A 25,509-nucleotide genomic window follows, 5' to 3' on the forward strand; every position below is an offset into this window, starting at 1 on the left:
GACCTAAGAAAACAGCTTTGTCCATGAGGCCCCTGGCTTGCCCTCATCACTTTCTGTGGTAGCATCCTCCCCACCCAGGAGAGGTCCCAACCATCTGGCATGGTCATGAGGGGGGCTCTACTGTCCTTGCTTACTATAAGCACAGACATTTTGTCAAAGCATGTCTGACTGGGCCAGGGGTGGGGGGTGGCGTGGTGGTGGGGAGACAAGACTCATTCCTTCCCCTTCTACAGAATTCATTCATTTATAATGTGTACTGAGTGCTCCAAAGTACCAGGCACTGAGGACACAGCCCTGAATGAGCACAAAAGGTCCCTGCCTCCTGGACCCACAGTCTAGTGAGAGGGAAGATGTTGAACAAGTAACTGTTCACATATTGTGTGGGGACTATAGAGAAGGGGGAGGAGGTGGCAGAGGGAAGGAGCAACCAAGAGAACAGATGGAATGAAAGAAAGCCAAAAGCTGAAGAATCCTCACAAACCAGCTCCTCTTCTCATTTCTGCTTAAATTCCAGAACTCGAGGGACCGGAAGAGAAAGAATTACCGGCCAGGAGAGGTACTGTATCCGTTTCCTGGGGCTGCCAGAACCTACCACAGACCAGGGGGCTGAACAACAGGAATGTATTATGTCATGGTCCCAGGGGCCAGGAGTCTGAGAGGAAGATGTGTGCAGGGTTGTTTCTTGCAGAGGCTGTAAGGGACAGCATCTCATGCCTGTCCCCCAGCTTCTGGTGGTTGGTGGACCATCACTGGTGTTCCTTGGCTTGTAGATGGTGTTCTCCCTGTGTCTTCACAATGTCTTCCCTTTATCTGTGTCTCTTTCTCTTCACAGGGCCTTCGTGTGTGAGTGTGTGTGTGTGTGTGTGTGTGTGTGTGTAACATACATAACAAAAAATTTTACCATTTCAACCATTTTGAAGCAGAGTTCAGTGGCATTAAGCACATTTACTATGTTGGGCAACCATCACCACCGTCTGTCTCCAGGACTTTTGCATCTTCTGTCCCCATTCAACACTAACTCCCCACTCCCCACTCCCCTAGCCTCTGGGAGCCCCTACTCTGTGTGCCGTCTCTATGAGTCTGACTATTCTAGGTACCTCCTAAGTGGAATCGTATAATATTTGTCCTTTTGTGTCTGGCTGATTGCACTTAGCCTGATGTCTTCAAAATTCCTCCTTATCTGCACAGCATTATTTTTATGAGGACACAGTCATATTGGATTAGGGGCCTGCTCTACTCCAGTATGATCTTATTTTAACTTGACTGATTATATCTGCAATGACCTCATTGCCAATTGCAGTCACATTCTGAGGTATTAGGAGGTGGGGACCTCAACATATGAATTCGGGGGCAACAATTCAACCCATATCAGATAGGCACTGATCAAGACAGAGATGGGAAATACAGAAAAGTCACCTCTGCTGGGCAGAGTGGGAGGAGTAGATGAGCAAGCTCTTGTTTTGTTGACCCCTAACCCTGCTATACTCCTGACAGGGGCCACTTCCCTGGCGTACTTCCCCAGGCTGGCTGACTCACCGCACAGGAAGGGACAGGCAGGAATGGCTGGATGCTGAGCCAGGGACCCCTCACCTCTGGCCAGGCCTAGCATGGCTTCCTGGGGAGTCCCACTCACCAGCCCTCCGCACTCTGTGTCCTGCCTGGATAGTGGGTGGCCACTTAGCCCTCAGAGGGAGGCCAAGGGGGGCCCTTTCTCCCTTGACAATGTCCTTATCCGGGGGCCCAGCTGCCCCAGCCCAGAGGCTTCCGCTGCAAGTCACATCCATCCACACATATGAAGCACTCCCTTCCTTTTCAACAAAAATGCATTAACACCCACTGAAGGCCTGGCCTAGGCCCTAGAGATAGGGCAGCACATGAAAGGAACCGCCACTGTCCCTGTGAAGTTTACATTCAAGTGGAAGGAGACAAAGACAAAACAAATCAATGGGCACCGGGGCAGGTGGTGACAAGGGTGATGGAGGGAACAAAGCCGGAGAGGAGGATAGGGAATGGGTGGGCTGGGCTGGGCTGTGTCATCTGTAAAGTGGAGAAGCCATCCAATAGCAGAGGTCCAAAAGAAGGAGGGCTGCTGGCGGAAAGGGATCCAGGCTGAGGAAAGAGCAAGTGCCCAGGGCCAGAGGGGGAGGGTGCCTGCGACTCTTGAAATAGCCCAGAGCCGGGGAGGGGGGGGGGGCCACACACTGTGGGCCCTCCAGAATTGGGTTTCACCCTGAGGAAGTAGAGGATAAAAAAGGAATGAATGGGGTCTGCCAGGCCTGGAGAGACAGTGCAGGTCTCAATTTAGAAGCCCAGTTTTCTGTGTCAGTGTTGGTTTAAGACTCTTTGTTCCAAAGGGGGTTGTTTGTTTGTTCATCTTAAATTTAAATTGGGAGAAAAAGTACAGTAATCTCTGGGTTAACCACTTTTGCCTCAGAAAGCTGGCTACTCCAGCCACAGCTAACCTCATGCCATGGGAGGCAGGACACGTGTGTGTGTGCTCGCATGCATGCACAGGGCAATGTCTAACACCCTCCCCAGCTGGCCTCGTGGGCCAAAAAGGAAATGAGATCTCCCTCCCACCATCTTCCCTTGTCCCCTCCAACTTTTGGTTCTCCTGGGACTGTTCCTGTCTGCTGGAGGGAGGGACAGCCCAGGTACTAGAGATAAGGAAGGAGCTGGGGAGACACTTGAGAGTGTGTGTGGCAGAAACAGATGTGTACAAGCCAGCAAGGCGATGGGGACAGAGAAGTGTGGGCAGAGCTCCACTCATGTTGTGTGACCAGAGCACATTCCTGCAACTTGACGAATTTGGGAAAACAAATTTGCAGATCTGGACAAGTTTATGAGGACGGGGGCACAGGGGGATGGTCCAGGGCCAGAGCTAAAACGAAGGAAGCACTTCCATGCCGAGGAAAAGCATCTGTGGGTTGGCGTGGTGGGGAGAGGAGTTTCCGGCTGTCCCCAAGCACAGTGAGGCCAGAGCAGTGGGGAGGGCTGGGCCGGGCCTCTGTGGGTTGTCAGCAGTGAGAGAAGACAGTGCTTCCCCCAGAGAGGAAAGAAGCCGCTCCTGCCAGGAAGCAAAGCAGAGAGAGAAGGCCCACAGCAGGGCAGGAAGGGCTGAAAGCAGACCTCCCCCAGCAGAAGATTCTGGGTGATGGGGCACCTGGGTGCCTCAGTCATTAAGCGTCTGCCTTCGGCTCAGGTCATGATCCCAGGGTCCTGGGATCGAGCCCCACATCGGGCTCCCTGCTCAGCGGGAAGCCTGCTTCTCCCTCCCCCACTCCCCCTGCTTGTGTTCCCTCTCTAGATGTGTCTCTCTCTGTCAAATAAATAAATAAAATCCTAAGAAAAAAAAAAAAGAAGAAGATTCTGGGCGTTATGGCAGGCCCATCCCTGGAGGCCTGCCGTTGGTCAGCGCCCTGCACTCCCCAGTAGCCAGAGGGGGTGGAGTAGTTAAGGAACCCAGAAGGTGTGGCCCGGAGCAGGAGAGAAGAGAAGCAGAATTTACTGGACTTTACTATGTGTGGGATAGTTTCCGTAGGGTCCCAAGATGATCCCGAAACGTAGGTGGTTTTGTTCCTTTTCTACAGATTATGAAAACAGAAAAGACTCACATAACCCCAGGGCCACTCAGCAAGTAAGTGCCCCCCATCACACACACCCAGCCTACGATGCTTTTTCTGCCACCCCACACCCATCTAAAAGGCAGAAGAGCCGGGTGTGCAAGGGAAGCAAACTCATCCCATGCAGCCCCAGAGGGCAGAACATGCCCTCGGTTACAGGCAGAATGCAAACCTTTCCAATAACCACAACTACCCCCTAGGAGGGGCCCAGCCTGAGGAGGGGGTGAGCTCACGCCAAGCTGACTACTGAGGGGGATCCAGGAGGTCCCCATCCCTCAGAGAAGCTATGCTGTGAGGGAGCAGCACGGGAACCTGCCAGGGTCCCATCGTGCCCTTGACCCGCCTTTAGTGTGGGAAGGAGGGAACCTCAACTTTGGATGAAGGGGAGAGGAGTGGTGGCTGCCACTCTCCTGGAGCACCCAGCAAAAGATCCCTGTTATAATCAGTCCGTCCACAGTATCATTAACAGCTGTCCTTTTCTGTGCATTTACTATTGCCAGGCGCTGTGCTCAATGTGTTGCATGCGCTAATATGATTTAACCCTCAAAGCAAGTCTATGAGACAGGCGCTCTCATTACTGCCCTTTCTTTTTTTTAAGATTTTATTTATTTATCTGAGAGAGCAGGAGCGGGGTGAGGAGCAGAGGCAGAGGGAGAAGCAGGCTCCCCGCAGAGCAGGGAGCCCGACGCGGGGCTCCATCCCAGGACCCCAGGATCATGACCTGAGCCGAAGGCAGCCGCTCAACCGACCGAGCCACCCAGGAGCCCTTTATTACAGATAAGGAGACCGGCTCAGGGAGGTGATATAACTTGCCCAGAACTGCACAGCCTGTATGTGGCAGAGCCAGGACCCCAGCCCAGATCCATCAGACTTCAGAGCCAGTGTGTAATGTGAGGAGCCAATGTTGCTACGACCTGTCCTGATACAGAGAGATCTCCAGGACAGAAGGTAGTCATTTTCCATTGCTGCTGTGACACATTACAACACACTTAAACACACATTTATTGTACTGCGTTTTCTAGAGGTCAGAAGTCCGACACATGGGTCTCACTGCGCTGAAATCAAGGTGTTCTGGGGGCTTTCGGGGAGAATTCATTTCCTTGCCTTTTCCAGCTGCTAGAGGATTGGGCTCATTCCTTGGCTTGGGCTCCTTTCCTTCAGCTTCAAAGCCAGCACTGTCCTGTCTTTCTGACCTTTTGTCACATCTCCCTCAGCCGACAGCCAGGACCATAGCTCTGATTTTAAGGATTCATGTGAAGAGCCTAGGTTCCCTTGTATAATTCAGGATAATCTCCCCGTCTCAAAGCTCTTAACCTTAATCACATCTGCAAAGTCCCTTTTGCCATGTGAAGGAACATATGTACTGGTTCTAGGGATTAGGATGTGGACATTTGTGGGGGGAGGCGTTCTTCCGCCTACTGCATACAATAAAGATGGGAAAAGGCGAATGTCCCAGTAGCAAGGTGCCAAAAAATGGTGGGGGAAGGGAATGAGACATAATATATATTAGTATTCGCATAAAGAGTCATGCATAAAAACCAATATTCGTTACTGGGGGAGGGCTAGACTGGTAGGGGATGGAGAGGTCGGATGGAGATGTATTTCGTCATTATTGGAGTGTTCAAACACACACAAGAGTGCAGACAGTAGTATAATGGCATTCCGTGTACCCATCACCGTGCATCAGCAATTACCACCACATCCCCATTCTTATGTCATTTGCCTCCCCACTTTTGGGGAAGGGGCTGAGAAGTTTAAAGCCAGTCCCGGACACCAGATCGTTCTAGCCTTAAAAATTTCAAGATGAATCTCTAAGAGATAGGGTTTTTCAAAAAATATTCCACAACACCATCATCCTCCTAAAAAAATTAACAACATGTCCTTAATATCTTCTGATACTTAGACAATATTTAAATTTCCCCTATTGCCTACAGAAAACATTTTTTTTAGTAATTGATATGGTTGAAGGAGGATTCCAACCAGGCCCACATGTTGCCCTTGGTTGATAGGACTCCTTAATCTTAATCTAGAACAATTTCCAGAAGGGACACTCCTCCCTCCCTACCCTTTTATATCTTTAGCTTTCAATCATCTAAATGTTAAATTTTAGATGTTAAATCATCTAAAGTTAAATTTAGAGGAAAATACAAACCTAATGCTTCAGGGAGAGTTAGCATCCCCCAAAGGTGGGGGGGTGTAAGAAAGCCCCCCAAGAAGTGGAGAATCAAGGGTGGAGAGGATGGTGAGGGTGGCAGAAGGCCCACCAAAGTTCCAGGTGGTAGACAGAGTCAGGGAGCCCAGGGGTCTAGCATTCTGGGGGGTTTCCTGGCCTGCTCCGCAGAGGCGGGTAGAACGATGGTGGGGACAGCAACCACGATCTGAGGGAAACCCCCAAAGCCAAGGATGATACAATCATTCTAAGTATGCATGGTAGCGAGAAACCACAGGAAGCCTACCATCCACCAAACTAGCCAAGTGTCCTACCAAAGCATATGCAGATTAGACCACTGGGGACAGCGGAGACAGGCAAAGCACAGAGGACAGAGACAGCCCGAAGAAACTAGAACTCGGCCGCCTGAGTTCAGGTCCTTGCTCTGCCACCAGCCGCCTGCACTGTCCTGGGAAAGTCACCTGTGGACCTTGAGGAACCATGGCTGGGGGAGGTGGGAGTGAGTAGTAATATATGTTAGTATTTGCTTGCGTTTGCATAAAGAAAGAGACAGAAAACCCAACCGAGAATCAAATGAGATCCTGGGCATGGGTATGGAAGTGGCAATTTCCCCACTTAATATGGCGGAACAGCCAGATCCCCAAATTCCACTCCTACCAAGTTCCCTGCATTATTTCTGACCCAACAGAAGGGTTGCTGCAGGATGTATAAGAGTTTGCCGTGAATAGGAAAGTTACTATAAACAAGGAAATGACAGGCACAAAGGCAAACAGACGGGAGTGAGCCCAGTGAATTCAGAGAATTAAAAGGCATGCAAAATACTAAATCACTGTGGGATCTTGGACTGGATACTGGAACAGGAAATGGACATTAGTGGAAAAACCGGCAAGGTCGGAATAAAATCTGCAGTTCAGCTAATAGTACTGTACCCGTGTTAACCTCTTAGTTTTGACAAATATCCCATGGTTACATGAGATGTTAACATTAGAGGGAAGCTGTACTCTTCTGGCAAGTTTTCTGTAAACCTAAAGTCATTTCAAAAAAATTTTTTTCAAAAAGCTATTAAGAAAGAGAGAGAAAGAAGAATAGTGCAAAATGACTACAGCATATAAGGTGCTGGAAGTGGGGAAATGGGTGAGAGACATCAGCCCAGGCCAGACGGCCGGGCCCTCCTATATGGTGCAGTCTGCAGGCAGTGACTCTGTGACAACGTTCTCCCTCTCTGAAACTTTCCCACGGGTCCCAGGGGGACACTAGTGACAGCTTCTTTTTTTTTTTTTAGCTATTTATTTGTGTTTTTTTTTAAGATTTTTATTTATTTATGTGACAGAGACAGCAAGAGAGGGAACACAAGCAGGGGGAGTGGGAGAAGGAGAAGCAGGCTTCCCGCTGAGCAGGGAGCCCGACGTGGGGCTCGATCCCAGGACCCTGGGATCATGACCTGAGCCAAAGGCAGACGCTTAACAACTGAGCCACCCAGGTGCCCCAAGATTTTTATTTATTTGACAGAGAGAGCAAGAGTGAACACAAGCAGGGGGAGTGGCAGGCAGAGGGAGAGGGAGAAGCAGGCTCCCCACTGAGCAGGGAGCCCTATGCAGGATGCAATCCCAGGACCCTGGGATCATGACCCGAGCAGAAGGCAGATGCTTAACCGACTGAGCCACCCAGGCGCCCCTAGTGATAGCTTCTTAACCCCCAGGTTCTCCTTAACTATAATTCACCTGTCCATACTTGCCTGAACCCACACACTAAGGTCCCAGGTCTCTCTCTCTCTCTCTCTCTCTCTCTCTCTCTCTCTCTCACACACACACACACACACACACACACTGCCTCTCCGGGAGGAGCCTGTGACCAGCCTCTGATCCTCCTCCTGAATCCAGAACCACCACCCAGAACAGAAGTCAGCAGCCATCCCCACTCAGTGAGTCTGCTGTCCCCACAGCTGTGGAAAGGGAGGCTCAGAAAGACAAGCCAAGGTGCAACTACCACCTGTGGTCAGCCCCTGAGACTCAGAGAGTCAGCTTGCTGGCTTGCTCAGTGCCACCTTCAGGATGACACCACCCTTGCGGCATCACCTGCAGCCCTTTCACCCTCCTCGATGATCAGAGGCAAAAAAAAAAAAAAAAAAAAAAAGCAAAGAACAGTGCCAGTGTTAACACATCCACTTAGTGAGCCCCTGGTCCTGGAACTGGACAGTCCTGGCTCTGTTGCTTCCTAGCAAGTTCATTAACCTCCTTGTGCCTCAGTTTACCCATTTGTAAAATAAAGATCATAAGGCTATCAACCTCATGGGGTCATTTGTGGGCTCAATGAGCTTATCTAGCAGCTAGAACAGTCCCTAACACATCATTTGTGCCCATCCAAGTGTTATTCTTTGGACTATTTTTTCACTGAGTATCTCCGGAATACCTACAGTGGGTACCCCAGGAGCTGATAATCTAGGTGGGGAGATTTTTTTTTTTAAGACGCATGAAATGTCATATTACCATCCAGGACAATGTCTGAATAGAGTCTAGCAGGTAATTCAGAAAGAAATTCCTACAAGAGTACAGGGAGGTGGCAGAGCAGACTGAGGTGACCAAGGGTACTGGGGCAGGGGGAGGGCCCCCGCTGGCCTCAAAGCCAGGTCAGCTGCATACAGGGGAAGAGAGGAGGATGGTCCTGGGCTGGGAGCTGGGGCTGAGGACAGAGGAGGTGGGAACTTAGGCGTAGACTCAGGAGGGCACACGGTCTCCCAAGAGCAAGGACAGAATTGTAAATATCCATCAGTTAACACAGGATGGTAAAGGGCTTTTGTGATGATTTTAGAATTGGAACATTAGCTTTTCGTATGTTCAATAAATACATATTTATTGAGCACCTACTGTGTGTCAGGTTCAAGGCACTTGGGACACATCTCCAAAGAGGACAGTCCAAACCACCCACTCTAGTGGAGTTTAAATTCCAGCAGGAGGAGGCAGACCATAAACAGGACACATCCTAGGAAAAGTCTCCACTCGGGCGCCTGGGTGGCTCAGTCAGTTAAGCGTCTGCCTTAGGCTCAGGTCATGATCCTGGGGTCCTGGAAACGAGTCCCCACATCGGGCTCCCTGCTCAGTGGGGAGCCTCCCTCTCCCTCTCTCTCTGCCCCTCCCCCCTGCTTGCTCTCTCTCTCTCTCAAATAAATGAACGAAATCTTTAAAAAAAAGAAAAGCCGGGCGCCTGGGTGGCTCAGTTGGTTGAGCGACTGCCTTCGGCTCAGGTCATGATCCTGGAGTCCAGGGATCGAGTCCCGCATCGGGATCCCTGCTCAGCGGGGAGTCTGCTTCTCCCTCTGACCCTCTTCCCTCTCGTCCTCTCTCTCTCTCATTCTCTCTCTCTTTCAAATAAATAAATAAAATCTTAAAAAAAAAAAAAAAAGAAAAGCCTCCACTCTGTTAGAAGGTGAAAGTGCTCAGGAAAACAGTGTCGATGAAGGGGGAATTAGGAAGTTTTCAAGCAGGAACATTGAGTAGGAAAGAACAAAGCAAAGCTTTAGGAGCAGGACAAAAGTAAATTCAATATTCATTATCTCCGGCCCCCTCCCCACTCCCAGTCTCCTAAAGAGGACAGATCCTGAGAAATACGATAGATCCTGAGAAATAGGACTTGCTTTGCTGAGCTGGGGGAGTGGGAGTGGAGAATACAAACCGGAACGCGGAGTGAGTGCTCCACTGCTCCACGGGGACAGAAGGCTGGCTGGTGGCACCGATGGCGGCTGAGCCGGGGGCAGGGGACAAGGCAAGAGTAGCTGCCACAGAATGGGGGCTTGCAGAAAGAGACACCCAGAAAGGGTTTTTAGAATGGTGTTCTCTGGCCTGTGAGCTGTCTGTCACCCCTCCTCCAGCTCTCCATGGCATCTTCACGAACTGCCCACTATCCGTGGGCAGCCCACATTGAATGGGTGTGTGTTTACTGCAATGCAAAGGTGTGGCCGGGAGGAGAGCAGCCCAGCACAGCCCAAGCCCAGCGATGGTGCAAGGCAATGGGTCAAGTGATGTGTGCAGACTGAACAAGTGATGACAGGGGGTCAGGAGGAGGGTAGGACAGTTGTTTGGGCTGAGGAAGAGCTTTGAGGGCCTGGCCTACAGGAGGCAGGAGGAATGAAGGCCGAGAAACGCACCTGGAGCTGGAAGCAGAAGGCCCAAGGCCTGATCTCGGGCCATAAATCATCATCTCCTGCCTTAGGCTTGCTTCCTTATCTCTAAATTGGGCAGCCTGGTGGTAACTGCCGGCAGGACAGGGAGGGGGCAGAGCAGACTGGGAGGGAGTCGGAGCACTGGCCCGTCGGGCACTCTGCAAACGTGTGTGGAGACACTGCTGAGGAGTGGGCCTTCCTCAGGCTTTGGGCCTCTGACCCTCTCTCAGCTCTCGCTGAGTACTCACCGCCTCGCGCCATTTCTCTTTGGAGCTGACCTCTCCCTAAACTCATCATGGTATCCAGGGGCCTGTTGGGCAGTTTCACTTCAATGGCTCCTCACGCCCGAACCCCCCCCCCCAATCTGTGAGGAGGTTACCTTGCGCGCCAGAGGGCGTGAGAGATTCTGGAAGCAAGAGCCACATTTGAGAGGCAGGTGTGGGACTAGAGGGCGAAGCAGTCACAGGTGCTGTGAATCTCGGGGCTGATGGATGAGAGGGAGAGAAGAACGGCCTCCAGGGCAGGGAGGCGCTCAAGCTCATGAACTCTGATCTGGATATTTGTTTTGAGATTCCTATTGCTTCTGTAACAAATTACCACCCACTTAGTGGCTTACCATAACACACATCATTTTACAGTCCTGAAGGCCTGAAGTCTAAAATGAGTTGTTCCTTCGGGGGCAGCTTTACGGGAGAATCGGCTTCCTTGCAGCAGCCAGCTTCTGGAAGCAGCTGCTTGCATTCCTTGGCACGTGGCCCCACATCACCCGGACCTCTGCTTCTGCCTTCACGTCTCCTTCTCCAGCTCTGGCCCTCCTGTCTCTTCTCATAAGGACTCCCGCTGATCCCACCTGGCCCACCCGTGTAATCCAGGATAACCTCCCCATCCCGAGATCCTTAACTTAATCCTGGGGGCGAAACGCCCTCTGGCGCGCAAGATAACCTCCTCACAGATTGGGGGGGCGGGGTTCGGGCGTGAGGGGCCATTGAAGTGAAACTGCCCAACAGGCCCCTGGATACCATGATGAGTTTAGGGAGAGTCAGCTCCAAAGAGAAATGGCGCGAGGGGGTGAGTGCTCAGCGAGAGCTGAGAGAGGGTCAGAGGCCCAAAGCCTGAGGAAGGCCCACTCCTCAGCATTGTCTCCACACACGTTTGCAGAGTACCCGACCGGCCAGCAAGGGACTGGGTGCTACGGAGAACAGAGAAATTAATCAGGTGAAGTTTACTTTAGAGGAGCTCACCACCAAAATGTGGACCCACAAGAGAACATGATGAAGGTCAATGAGTCACGTGTGAGGGAGATTCAAACAAGGTAATCCATGGAGGAAAAGACTGGGGTGTTCTTCATGAAGTGGTGGCATTTGAGGTTAGTAAGACGAGAAGGAAAGACGTTTCTAGAAGTGAAGGAAGGGCGTGAACCAAGGTGGTACAGCACCAGGGACACCGAGGGAGAAATGTCCAGAAAGAAGGTATGGTCAGCAGGGTGAAATGCTGCAGAAGCAGCAGCAGCAGGGAGAAAACAGACCCCAGAATGATCCCTGGTGGGGTAGCCAGGAGGGCAGTGAGTGGCCAGGGAGAGTGTGGGTCCTGCCTGTCGCCTCGCCTCCGAGAGCGTCAGCGAAGAGCGGGCCCAGGATATGGGTGTGGCAGGTCAGTAGCTCGCCTGGCCCCTGAGGGTTCAAATCTTACCACCAGGGGGCGCACACAAGCCAAAGTGGACCTTCGGCCTGAACCCGGGTTTTTCCAGCAACAGGACGCCCTGAGGGAAGGGAGGGAAAGTTTCCCCACTCCCAGCACCACAAAGCCTGGAAGCCCTCTCTGCCTCCATGTGATCTCTGACTCAGGGGCTTACCCAGATTTTCCCCTTCCAGCTAAAGCAAACCGTATTTTTTCCATCTCTCCCTTTCCTGGTTGCCGGTAGAACTGACCGCCTGTAATAGACACACTTTGGCCCAGAGGCTTTTTGCACCATAGATTGTCAGAATGGAGGGGACCCTGCCATCTCCTAATCCAAAATGCTCATTCTACAGGTGAGGAGCTTGACGCCCAGAGACAGGAAGCAACTTGTCCAAAATAAACCAAAGGGTCGGACCAAGAATTCAGATCGCCACACTCACATTTATAAGGACCCCTTTGATTGTATGTAATTTGGAGCTTCACCATACACCCCTCCATTGCTTCTGTAACAGTAACAGTAACAACAGCTAACATTTCTTGCACGCGTGTGTGACAGGCACTGTACTAAGCCCTCCTAGGGGATTACCTCATTCGATATGCACATTACCCTAGGAAGTAGTTTCTCTTATAAGCTTAAATATTTACTGAACTCTCCTCCCACCTGCGCTGGTTAACGGGTGGGGGTGAGGGAAGGAGAGGAGAGAATATCAAAAGATAAAATCCTCTTTCCCTCGACCTGTTCTCCCTGGATAGGTGGCCTCTGCCTGAGAGCAGCACAATGGGACATTGTCTGATTTTCTACCGCCCCCACATACTGCCCTGCCCCAACCGTCCTCAGTGGACACTAGGTTAGGGTGAGTGACGAAGGTGAAGCATTACCAAAATTCCTCCACTCAGCCGCTCTTGGCATTATGCAACACTTAAGGGAATCCTGGTCTCTCCGCTTCCCCTTCCTCCTCTCAGTAGTTTCCCAAGAAGCGTGAGAACACGTGAATGGAGTTCCCCATAATCTGGCTCCAGCTATTCTGTCTGGGATCTCCCCCACCCCTCCTGCCTACACACACACACACACACACACACACACACACACACACACACACACACACGGTCCTCTCTTCTAGTTTTGCTGCACTCTCTAGCCTACACCCCATCGCCCCATCTTATTAACTTCTCTTGTCTCTCACCTGACCTATTCTAAAGCCTCCTAACTGTTCTCCACATGTCCTCACCTCACCTTTTGTGTCCCATGCTCCCCTCATACTACCCAGTTGCAGGGCCCCTGATACAACACGTCACCTGTCACCTTCCTCATAATCCCCCAAAGCTCTGAGCCAAGGTCAGGACAGACAAACAATAGTGCCTATCCTCAAGGGGCTTGCTGCCTATACCTCCTGCCCTCCTCCACCCAACTGCCTAAAATACAGGTAGCCATCAACCTAAATCACACAGCAAGTGGAGGCCCCCCCCCTCAACTCACCAGCTGGGTCTCCAGCTTTACCTACCCCATACCTCCCTCAACTATGAGCTCCAGCCCAGACCCCAGACAGCTCTGGGCCCCAGACTTTAATTGTCCTGTGAAACAACTTTTCCTTTGGTTCTGCAGCATCACTTCCCAGTCTGTGTCAGAGGCTCCTCCTTTGAGCTCCGTCAGCTCCCAACCCTATCTCTGTAGCCCCAAACCGTACTCTCCCCCATTGTCTGGCTGCCTGAATCCCTTGCCCCGGGGACACCCAGCTCCTGCCCCTAATGATTCCCTTATGAGTAGATCCTGAAAAATGTTTTTTGAATTAATCAATGAGACAACTGAGAGTGATAATAAGCAGCAAAATAAGAGCTACAAAGGGCAACACCCTCTGTTTCTAGTGGGTGAAATTTGACTTAGGTTCTTTTTTTCCTTGTTGGCATTTTCTGATGTTTCTTGCTTTTGTAAAGGAAACTTCATTTTGAAAACAAAAATACACAGGGATTTGGGGACTGCAAAAGAAGAGAGAATCTCCTCATCCTCTGGTGAGAAACAGTAGTTTGAGGAGCCTCCGAGTTTCTACAACTGGCCAGGCAGCCAGAAGGCACACACCACATGCGGAAGGCAGGGCTAGGCCACACAGAGGTGGGGAGCTGAGTAGGGCAGCGTGTGCCAGGTAGAACAGCGTTCAGCACAGACTCAAGAGGAAGAGAATGCAAGATGGGGAATTTCAACTTGGGTCATTGCATGGGGGGAGCTACAGAAAGCTGTTGAGCGGAGGAGCAAGGGGCTCAGAACTCAGCATCTGGAGGTCAAAGCGCAAGAGGGGAAGGTGGAGGCAAGAACAGAAGCCTGTCTACGAACTCTTCCCTTCTCCCAGGGCATCGAAACGCCAAGGCCAGGAAGCACTGCAGGACCACCTGACACTCAGCCATATTACTGTTCGGCAATCGTATTTGAAACTTACTCCCGTAAGCCTCCAACCTCTCTTCCCACCTGTACTGCCAGCTGTGCCAAATACAGAGTGTCCTCCATGAAGGAGCAAGGAGCCGCCTCAAGGAGAAATAAAGCCAGGCAGCTTTATTTCTTCAAATCGAGCCCAGCGCGAGAAGAGCCCTCATTCCGCGGGCAGCCTGCCTTGAGTAAGGGGACTTGACCCCAACCCCCAACGACCCGAGAAAGGTCTCCCAAAGTAGAGGGCTCAGGCAGGAAGACCAGAATCAACAAAGCGAGAACTGAAGGGCAAGGCCTCCGTAGAACTCTTAGGTAAAAGCGGGGGGGGGGGGGGGGGGGGGGGGGGGGGGGGGTGGGGAGGGGTCAGTCTGGAAAGATCCCAGGACGGTTGAGAGGAAAGGGGGAGGTCCGCGGCGGGAAGGAGGGTATGGCCAACTCGGTGGGGGAGAGGGCTGTGCCGGAGGCAGGAGGGGAAAGGGGAGTGCGGGCTCCAAGACTGCTGAGCCCCGAGTCCCCCCGGAAGCTGGGCTGGAGCCCGCCTCGGGGCATGGGCGGGGCAGGTGGGGCCAGGGGCCGGGTCGGCCGGGGGCGGGGTCCGCGGCACATGCGCACCGCAGCCACCGCGCGCAGTAAGGAGTGGCACTTTTTAAAAGTGCAGCCCCGAGGCCCACCCGCAGCCGCCGAAGCCTCGGTTTGAAGTGCGGTGCCCCCCGTCCCGGCCGCGCGTACTCCCACTTCCACCAGTCCGGCCCAGGCCAGTCTAGCCCGCACCATGCCGGTCAAAGGAGGCACCAAGTGCATCAAATACCTGCTCTTCGGATTTAACTTCATCTTCTGGGTGAGTGAGTGCGACCGCCGCGCGCTCCTCTCCGGAGCCACCTGTTCGTCCCGGGGACCCTGTCTGCGGTCGGGGCTGCCGGTAACTGGCACTGCCCGCGCCGGGTGGACTCCCGGCGGGAGGAGACGAGGCACCGCGGCCGCCAGCTGGCTCCTCAACCCGGTCCGGAGACAAGCGGGGCGGGCACGATCGTAGGGCGCTCCTCGGAAGCCGAGCCGGCGGCGGGACGCGGGGTCCCTAGGGAGCTGGGGCGTGGAGACCGGCCCTGGCCCTCTTTGTCGCCGAGGGTTTGAGGTGGGAGTCGTGCTGCTCCCTTCCCCTCAGCCCCTCCGAGTGCAGGAGGGGAAGGCGGCAGGGAGAAATGGAGCACCCCTCTTCTGGGAACTTCAGGCCCTGGCCAAGGAGGACTGTGGCGGGCAGTGCAGTTCGCGATCTGGGTGGGGTCTCACGAGTGGCGGGGGCCGCGAGGAGGGGGTATGCGGGCTCTCTGCGGACTTCAGTGAAGCGGGGAGAGCTCAGCCCAGAGCTGTTGACACTTTTACACTGGAAAGGGAGAGGGAGGGAGGACTAGGAGTCCTCACGTCCCTGAGTGAGAGTGGGAGACCCCCTCCACCCTCGAGGAGGTACCTGCAGGCTTGATTCTGAGCCCGCCGTGAGAAAGTCGGAACTCCCTCGAAACTACCTGAAAGACTAGCTTGTCTTGATTTTTTTTTTTCCCCAAAGGCGATAAGTATCAGAACTGGAGAGAACTCTGGGAGAGTTGGGGAGAGGTGGGGCAAATGCCTGTTGGCGCTTTTAGTCCTGTGTTTCTCCATTTCCGGGGGAAGATGAGGTGCCATCCGCCCACTGCCAGCCCGGGTCCTCCCGGCTCGCCTACACCCCTGTGCCGGCCCACCCAGTGGCTAGGCGGGGCCACGGAGAGTGGTTCACCTGGAGAGGACGCCGGGCGGGGAGCCGCATGACTCCCACTGCTGGCCGCACTCAGCCTTTCGGCAAATGGAAAGCCTGAGGAAGGCGGCGGAAAGGGGGTTGTCCCCTCCACACCTTCTCTTGGGGGATTAAGGGACCACCCAGAGGCAGAAAGAAGCAAGGAATAGGGAACCTTGGTGTCCTGAGTCTGAGGGCCACATCCCCTGCACACAGATGGACAGAAGGAGTTTGGAAAGGCAGCTCCTGTACCACTAGAGAGATGGCTGTAGAAACAGGCTTGCCACCAGAGCCTTGTAACAAAAGATATACTGTATTTATTCCCCGGGAGCCGGTCACTGGGGTCCCCACGAACCTTGGGGCAAACCTCTTGAGATTTTAATCCTCTCTCCAGAGCTGAGGGTAAGAGACTGACCTGCCCTTGCAAGAGTCACCATACACATGTTCTAGTGAGGATGGCACATAGATGTGCCCCTGCCCAACACTTGGGCTGTTTTAGGGAGACCCCTCCCCGGCAGTGGGCAGTCCTTCCTCCTGGTGTTCCCACCAGCCCCCAGCAGCCAGCCAGTTCTCTCCCAGGCTTGCGTTCCTCCACCAACCTCTGGCACCAGAAAAGAATGTGAGAAGGCAGGCTAGCCCCGCCCCACCCCACCCCACCCCTGTCCTTGGGGGGAGTCTTCCTCTCCCCTCCCCAGCACAATCTCCCCTGCCAGGCTGTTGCTTAGTCCTCAGCTATCTGCCTAGGCTGCATCAGGGTTTCAGGCCAGGAAGGAACCACAGACTGCCCTGTGCCTTCATTTTACACACACACACACACACACACACGCACGCACGCACGCACACACACCTTCTGCCTGTGGCACATGCAGGAGCCTGATGGGAGGCTCCAGGGCTCCTCTGGTATCTGCTCAGTCTCTTATTCTCTTCAGCCCACCACTCCACCCATTTTCAGAGCTGCCCCTGCCTGGACCAGCGCTGCTGGTCAGCTGTGTCATCTGAAACAGACATGACTGAATCTGGAAATGTTTGGGCCCAGAATTAGGAATGACTTTAGTGGTCATCCAGTCCAGCCCTGGTATTCACAGTGAGGAAGCAGAGAACCAGAGAGGGGTGATGGCCCAGGATCCCAGAGACCAAACCAATACTGCAAGCCCTGGGTCCCTGACTTGAGTCCCGTCCTCTTCTGTCTCTGTCACAAAACCAACAAGGGGACCTGGTAATGAGTTTGGTGGGGGCGGCGGGGGTGGGGATAAGCTACATTTTCCCAAATTAACAATTGTTCAGTAGTCCTGTATTAAGGTCCCTGTAGAGATGATAGAATAAAGGAGTATCAGGATCCACTTGTGCAACATTTAACAGGCTGCAGAGGCTTTTTCCAAGTCCCATGACATAAGCCAGAGCAGGAAGCATTATCCCCATGGTACTGATGACCAGGAAACCAGTCCCCAGAGAGGTTAAGTGACTTATCCAGGGTCATGTGGCAGGATAGCATCAGAAGTAAGTTTGAAGGCAGGTCTGGTTAGCTTAAAGTGCAGCTACTCTCCATCCCAACCTGGTGCCATGCCCAGCTGGGCAGAAACGAGCTCTCAAAACTACCTTTAAAGGGAATGGCTCGGATTGTTATGATGGCACCAGTTACCTTTCTCTCTTGAACCAGAAATTTATAAACTTGGTGTTTGGGATCTGATGTGGGCCTTGAAAAACAGGAGTTGTGAGGCCAGGAGCCACCAGCACCTCATGAACAAAGGATGCTGAGAGGGGTGGCCTCGCAGGGACCCAGAGAGAAGAAACCCACCTCAGTGACAGTGGGATGATCAGGGTGGGGAGAGGGTACACCTCTGTGCCGGCCCCAACCTCAGCCCCATGGGACCCTGGGTGACAGCTGAGCCTGCCCTCAGTTGGGCCTCTGATGCTCACAGCCAGACCAGCAACCAGTCTGTTCATCCAACACCCCTACAACCCTAACTTCTTGGCTCTCAGTTGTTTCCCTGTTTTCCTCTAGACCGCCCTGCCTACCCCCCCCCCAAAAAAAAACAGTGGAAATCTGGACAGGGACCTGGGTATTAGCCTAGCTCTGTCCTTATGTCACTTTGACACCATGGGGAGGTCGCTTTTGTGTTCCAGACCTCAGTTTGCTCATCTATAAAACCAGTGGGTTGAAATAAATGGTCACCAAAGGTCCCTTTCGCTCAGTCTGTGAGCCCAGCCCCACCCCCAGTGCCTGCAGAAACAGCACTTCCCACACAACCCAAAACCCGAGTCAGGAGATAGAAATGCACAGGGGCTACCAAGGCTTGTCCTCGGAGCCTGGCTTCATTGGGTCTTTACCTCTGAGGCCCGATTCTTGGTCTCTTTCCTTTTAACCTCACACTTCCCTCTATTGCCCTGGGTGGGGTCCCTCTGTTTGGGGGTTCTCTGTTTTCCTGGCCCTCAGCTATCTGTGGTAGTCCTGCCCACTGGTCAGTGCATGGCTCTGGATTCAGCCCCCTCCCCATCGGCAGATGGAGCTGGTATCTACCCCATAGAGTTGCCATGGGTTAAATGAAACAATGTATGGGATGCCCTTGGCATAGTAGCTAACCCCAGACACAGTAGACTTCCAACCCAAGCTGTTGTTACTCCACAGTTGAGAAAGTAGATTGAGGCGGTGGAGAGGGTGGGAGCCCTTCCCCAAGAGGTGTGGAAATTGAAACCAGGGGTGTAGGCAGGCATCCACACTCCACACGTTCCCCCCTTCTCTTCCTGCATCCTCGTGATGCACCCCACCTCTGTGATTCCTGCTTCAGGACACCCACTCCATTGCATGTGCAGCTCCATGTTTGACTGTGGGGTGGCCCCACTCCTGAAAATAAACCACACGGCAGAGAACGCCTAAGACCTCAGGCTTCTGGGTCTGGGCAGGGTACGGACCTAGCAGGGCAGGCAGAGGCAAAAGCCCCTCCCACCCAACTTGCGGCTTCCCCCAGAAGCTGTTGGCCTTCAGCATTGGGCTGAGCAAGCAGCTGGGACTGTTGCCTAAAATGGCTCCCCACCTTTGGCACACAGACAGCGGGAGCTCTGGTAAGGCTGGCAGTGTTTGTACTGAGGCTGGCAGGTTTGGGGAGAGGTGAGGTGAGGCCAGGTGTCTGCATCTGCTAAGGAAAAGAGGACTTCTCCCCTACCCGGAATCTTGATGGCTTGCCCCTTGCTTTTCCCTGCAATGGTTGGCAACAGCAAAGCTCCAGCTCCTGATTTTGGAGGGATGGAGGATTCCTCTACACACACACATACACACACACACACACACACACACACACACCCACCCTCTACCCCTTTCCTTTCAAAGTGCCCCATGGCACCATTCCAGACCTTAGTCTTTTGTACTCAAAGGAAGAGGCTTTGGGATTTGGAACCACTTTAATAAGTGGCCCCATGGAGGGCTGTCCTTGCCAGAGCACCTAACTCTGCTAACTGAGTCCTCTGTGGCTTCAAACGTCACAAGTCAGCGTTCTCACACCCTTTTGTATTGGAGGTGAATCTTCCCTGTTAGACGCAGCGCTGGGTGTCCCATGTTTGATTTGCATGTTTGTTTTCTGGTTCAATTCCATTTTATAAGGAGGTGTGGCTTTGGGTCGCACAGTTTGGAACTTAATAACACACCTTGAGCTGGCAAAAGCGCCTTTTCTTCTAAAGAACCCAAGCCTTGACAGTTCTTTCCTGGGTGTGCCTGGCTGTGGGTGAGGGTAAGGGACCTGAGGTCATGGGTCATCATGGCTTCTGTGGCCTGTTGTCTCCTTAGTGGACAAGGAGTGTTCTGGATAGACCTGTGTCCAGCTGGGGAGAAGAGAGTGAAGTTTGAGGAGGTGCATGTTTATATTCTGCATTCCCCCCCAGTTTTGGGGGCTGGGGGGTTCAGTGGGACTGCCTCTGGGTCCACCACAGGTCTTTTCAACCAAAGCTGTGCAGAAACCGTCTCTCCATCTCTTCCATACGGGAGAGCAATGACTTATTTGTTCCGGGGTTTTGAAACTGGGCAAGAGCCTGTTGGCCCCGTGTTCTCAACTACTCAGAAATGTCCTCTGCAACTGAGGGAATTCAGGAGATCAGAAGGGCTAATCTGAACGATACATTTTTTTTTAATTTATGTTTTTGAAGTCCGACAGGAGATCACTTGTCTGTTTCATTCTGTGGAAAAAGTAATGCTGGTCCAGGGACATTTTCATTTTCCATCAAGTGATGGCATGCAGCTGTGAAAAGAAGCATCCTGTCTCCAGATGAGATAATTTTATAATAATTACATCCATCCGGTAATTCCAACTCCCCCTGCCGCCCCCAACCACCACCACCACCCCGAAAAAGTGCTTTGTTCTAAATCGTTTTTAAGTACTGTGTGCCATCATCCTAGACTCATGGACCTTAACCTTTTTAGGGAATTCCACAAAATCAATGAGACCTACCTCCACAAAATATGCTTTTCCCTCTTTTTTTTTTGGCTTTTTTTCTGGAGGCCAATGAACACCTCATATTGGTTTTTCTCTCTTGGTTTCCAAGCAACCTCTTCCCTGTTCTGAATCCTGTGCTTCAGCCATGAGCAGGGGGTTGCCTCACCACTACTCAGGGACTGTGTGGCAGAATACGGGGTGATTTGAGAAAGGCTAAGTTCCCCGATGATCAAGGGCAGCCTAGACTGGAGAGCTAGACTCCCCACCCATACTTGCTCTGACTCTCAGCTTAATCATTGCCCAAGGAGTGGCTTTGACTCTTGATTAATTTAATGAGTATTCTGTATTTCTAGTCCACATGAAGAATCCAACTTTATGAGCTTCTAGCCAAGTTTTGCTCCTTGGGTTAGGTTTTCCCATAGCTTGGGTAATTTGTATTTATTTAGGAAGAACTGAGTTCTGTCTTTCCCTCCGCCTCCTTCCCACCAAATGGAGACTAAGATCAGCCAACCTTCCCCGGCCTTGTCCTTGAGGACTTTGGAAAGGGAGGAGTTTGGGGGGGGTACGTTGTTTGGGGATTTGGACTCCTGAGGAGATGATACTCAGCTTGGTTGAATAGCAGGGGAGGGTGAAGCCCTCTGATGGAGAGGGGACTGGATTCGTTTGATTCTAGCAAAGATCCCTGGGTGGAGAGGTGTGGGGACTATTGACTTGGAGAAAATCAGAACTCTGGGTTTGAAAGGTCCTTCTTGTTCAAGTCCTCTTGCCAGGCATTGTGCAGCGTTGCTGAAACAGTGACTCTTGCTGGCTCTGTTATGAGTCACCCTTCAAAGCTTAACCCTGTTACTATTATGATCAACGTACCTTCCAGGTTCCAGTGTACACCTCTCAGGCCAGGCAGGCCAATGGCCCATGACTTCTACCAGTCCCTCACCTCCAAATTGCTCAGGACACAGCCCTTTGCTTCTGTTCGCAGTATAAGCTGCATGTCAGTGTCCAAGTATAAAAACAATACAGCTCATGGATCATAGCAGAAAATCCTTGACTGGGACTTAAAAATACAGTAAAGTAAATCAGACAGTTTTACCGAATTCAAAACAGGTTTCTGTAACATTCTAGTTTTATCTTTAAACCTACATTGATTGAAGCAATAGCATAATAAATGATAAACTGATTTATTAAAACTTGATATAGAAAGATCAGCAAAGGGACACCGGGGTGGCTCATTCGGTTGGGCATCTGCCTTCAGCTCAAGTCATGATCCCAGGTTCATGGGATCGAGTCCCATATCTGGCTCCTTGCTCAGCGGGGAGCCCGCTTCTCCCTCTGCCTGCCATCCCCCCCTACTTGTGCTCTCTCTCTGTGACAAATAAATAAATAAAATCTTTAAAAAAGATCAGCAAAATCATACTTATGAACTCATTGCTTTGCAAGTCAATGGAAGTTTGGTGTTTTTAAAAGACAGTTTGCTATAGATTGGAATGTTTGTATTCCCCCCAAATTCATATGTTAAATCCTAAAACCCAGTGTGATGGTATTTGGAGGTGGGGCCTGTGGGGGTGATTAGGTCGCGTGGATGGAGCTCTCCACGAAAGGGATTAGTACCCTTATAAAAGAAGAGGCCCCAGAAAGCACCCTCCTCCCTTCCACCATGTGCAATTATAGCAAGAAGACAGCCCTCTGTGAACCAGGAAACAACCCCTCACCAGACACCAGCTGTGTTGGTGCCTCGATCTCAGACTTCCCAGCCTCCAGAACTGTGAGAAACAATTGGTGTTGTTAAGCCGCCCTATCGATGGTCGTTGGTTACAGCAGCCTGAACGGACTAAGACATAGTTATTTACAGGTTCCCATTGACATGCCCTCTCCCCATCTAAGGGAGTAGTTGCAGTGTGCCATTTTGCACATCCAGCTCACATCGGTGCCCCCCCTCTAGTGGGCGGCAGGCCCCCTCACCCCCACAGCAGCCCTGCTCCAGTCCAGAGAGACAAGAAACCCTTCCCACTAAGACTCTTCTCCCTGCTCGCCCCGATGTGATGTGAAGGCCTCACATTGCTTCTCATGATATGGGGCTATGGATTTAAATCCGTTGTTATGCTCGGGCTTTCTAAAGCTTCCTTTCTCCCAGCCTGAGAACCTCTTCTCATCCTGTACTTTCCCACACTCCCACCATAGTCTAGTCGCTCTGACTCCCTAAGACAGATAACCCTTAAGAGACCCCGAAAAGCTTATGTCAAATGGAAATTAGCTTCTCTCCCAGGGCTGGGGAGGGCCCGTTAGGATGAGAAGCTGGCATTGTCCTCCTCCTGTGGCAGGTGCCTCCCAGGACCCCATAGCCAGGGCTGTAACACAGGCCTGTGGTCATGCCCACCCGTGCCCTTTGGTGGCAGGATGGTGCTGTGGGGAAAGGGTAGGGTGCTGGGCCTCCCCCTGGGGCCATTCCTATAGGGGACGCAAGGACGGTGGCCAGTGGGCCGCTGTAACCGTGTCTGCACTGTGAGGCTTGCAGCAGTAGCAAAGCTGGGATGAGAAGAAAACACGCCAAGTTACTCTGAGGCATCCACTTCCCAGAGCAGTGCTGTGTCCACGCTGACTTTCTGGCCAGTGCAGCAAGGGCGTGGATGAAGTTCTCGGGCCAGAGGCCAGCAGGAAGAAGCGCATTCTCTCTCTCTCTCTCTCTAGACTCTGTCCATCAGGCAGTTGGCCTCAGAGAGAGGCCAGGGTCAGGTGGCACCTCCAGGCCAGGTGGCCAAGGCAGGTGCCTTCCCGTCCTGAGAAGGTAGGGCCCTCTGCTATTTCAGGTGGGCTCCCCTGAGATCCTTTATGGGTAGAAAGTGCACTTTTGAAATGGGATCAGTTATATGGCTGGGAGGGAGACAGGACAAAAGTGAAAAATTCTGAAATTAATGACACTGATGAAAAAGACAGTTCCGCAGAACAATTGAGAATCTGATGCTTTGCAGTCAGACTGTCCAGGGTTCAAGTTCTCACTCAGCGGCTTATTTGCTGTGTGATCTCCAATGAGCTGCTTCTGTGCCCAAGTCTTCTCAGCTAAAAAATGAAAGTAAATATTACCTACTTGGTGGGTCTGTTGTGAAAATTAAAGAGTAGAGGTGAAGTGCTGCAGGTGGGGTGTAGCACATAGCGAGTGTTACAGGCTAGCTGGTCAGGAGCATACAGTTGACCCTTGAACAGTGTGGGGGGGTTGGGGCACCAACCCCCATGCAATCAAAAATCTCTTTAGAACGTTTGCCTTCCCCAAAACTTTACTACTAATAGCCTACTGTTGACCAGAAGCCTTACCAATAACGTCGTCAATGAACACATACTTTGTATGTTATATGTATTATATGCTGCATTCTCACAACAAAGTAATCAAGAAAAACGAAAATATTATTAAGAAAATCATAAGGAAGAGAGAACACACTTACAGAACTGTACTGTATTTATCCCAAAAATCTGCATATAAGCTGAAACCCGTGTTGTGCAAATGGCAGCTGTAATTAAGAGACCCGAAATGAAGGCAGAGATCATGGCAAAGGGATGGAATAGATGATAGTTTGGACACAGCAGTTGGAGACCTTGGCTCCTGCCCCTCCCCTGACTTTGTGCTCAGAAGACCCCATGATGGGGAAGGAGGGCCATTTAACCCAGGAGCAGTCCTGGGTGTGCCTGTTACCAACACCACCAGTCCACACACCACATGGCATTGCTTCAAAGGTATAAACAAAGGGGCCTCTCCCACCACTCAGGGCCATGCAGGCAAGTGGTAACCGGTCCTGCAGATGGAATGAAAGCTAGCTGGGCCACATGGCTAAAGTGTGTAAACAAGAGTGGAGTGTGTGTGTGTGTCTAATCGCCAGGCATCTTAGGCGTACACAATAGAAAACAAATGTGTGGTATTCTGGAATTTAAAGCAAAACATCCCTAAAACAATCCCCCACATCAGATGATTTTGGTTAAGATCAGAATGCCTGCTTTCAGCAGAAACCAGATTTATGGGCTGGCTGATGTATGCTCCATGTCTGGCAAACAGGCCATGGAAACTTACAGTGAGGTTCCTTGTTTAGAAAGAGGTTATCTTGGGCAGAGGCCCTCCCTCTGGAGCCTTCATCCCCAAACTACTTAATATTAACACACCATATTAGCTAAAACTCTTCTTCTCTCTTGGGCCGAATAGGGCTCTGGTTTTTAAATGATGCTAACTTTGTCCTTGGAAGGGAGGATTTGTCATCTCTTGAACTTGTTCAGACCAGGTCACTGCCTAATTACCATAAAGGTGTGCTGACAAAAAGCCTACAAGGCCCTTCATCCCCTGCCACACCCCAGAGAGGGGACCTTGCTAGCTCCCTTCCACCAGGGATGAGCCAGGCAGTCAAGTATCTGACCTCTGCATGGCCCGAGCTGTTCATGTGACAGAGGGAGAGAGCTGATGGCTAAGTTGCTCCATACCTGCTCTGTAACCTTGGACAAGTTACTTTACCTCTCTGAGCCCGTTTTCTCATCTCCAGCTGGGATGTTCCTAACTACTTCAAAGGGTATAAGGCAGTCCTACCAGCCCTCTTAGATTCAGAAGGGGCAGCAGGGCCTTGCCGTAGAAATCTAGCTCCCTCATATTCCTCTTCTCCCTGGGAAATCCCACTGTTGCTCCTATAGGGCATGTTCCCCTCTTAGCCGTGCACCAGCCTGAGGCCAGGCTGGAATACACCATGGCCCCAAAGAGCCATGCTTAGCAAACTGAGGGCACCCATAGGCTGGTAGCTGTTGAGGCCCTCCGTCCAGGAAACCACCCCCCCCGCCAAGTGCACAGAATCCCCAGAAAGTGAACCCCTGCAAGGTCAGAGAGCAGGCTAAGCAGGTATTTAGGACATCAGCAATGCAGGTAAGCCCAAGGAATCATGGGGAAACTAAGCACTTTTTTGAACTTCTTTATATTTATTTTATAATTCCAATTTTTTAAAAAAATACTGAATTATATAGGTGGTGGGATAGGTGTCATCATTTTTTTATACTGCCCGTATTTGTACATTTTTTATACTGTATTTAGGGCAGTAAATGGTCACAAGAGGCAGTAAATGGTCACAAGAGGCAGAAGTGTGCCTCCACAGGGGCCTGGCTTCTCAGGGATGCTTGGGTTTGTCGTTGACCTCCCGGCATGCCCGCCCGACGTGCCCCGACGTGCCATCAAGGAGCAGCACACAGTGGTTGGGAGTGGGAGGAGTTGTCAGAAATGCAGATTCCTGCTGGGAAAGCAGCAAATCAGCGACTCTCCCTATGCCTC

At 51.8% G+C, this 25,509-nt stretch overlaps 1 protein-coding gene across 3 annotated transcripts in view; it reads left to right on the top strand.

Moving 5' to 3' along the window:
* The first annotated feature begins 14,654 nt into the window (after positions 1-14,654).
* The window catches only part of CD9 (CD9 molecule), a 32,817-nt gene continuing 21,962 nt past the window's right edge, over positions 14,655-25,509 (top strand). Inside the window, exon 1 of one of the 3 annotated variants that reach the window (XM_073888723.1) lies at positions 14,655-14,880. In XM_073888723.1, coding sequence (XP_073744824.1) covers positions 14,815-14,880 — 66 coding nt within the window. In that variant the 5' untranslated portion in view covers positions 14,655-14,814. The remainder of the gene's footprint in view (positions 14,881-25,509) is intronic. The other 2 variants (XM_025851961.2, XM_025851962.2) reach the window with 2 other exon arrangements.

The sequence above is a fragment of the Callorhinus ursinus genome, unplaced genomic scaffold (assembly GCF_003265705.2).
Source record: "Callorhinus ursinus isolate GAN/ISIS: 27379988/994484 unplaced genomic scaffold, GSC_fseal_2.0 scaffold94, whole genome shotgun sequence".
In the NCBI taxonomy this organism is placed as follows: domain Eukaryota; kingdom Metazoa; phylum Chordata; class Mammalia; order Carnivora; family Otariidae; genus Callorhinus; species Callorhinus ursinus.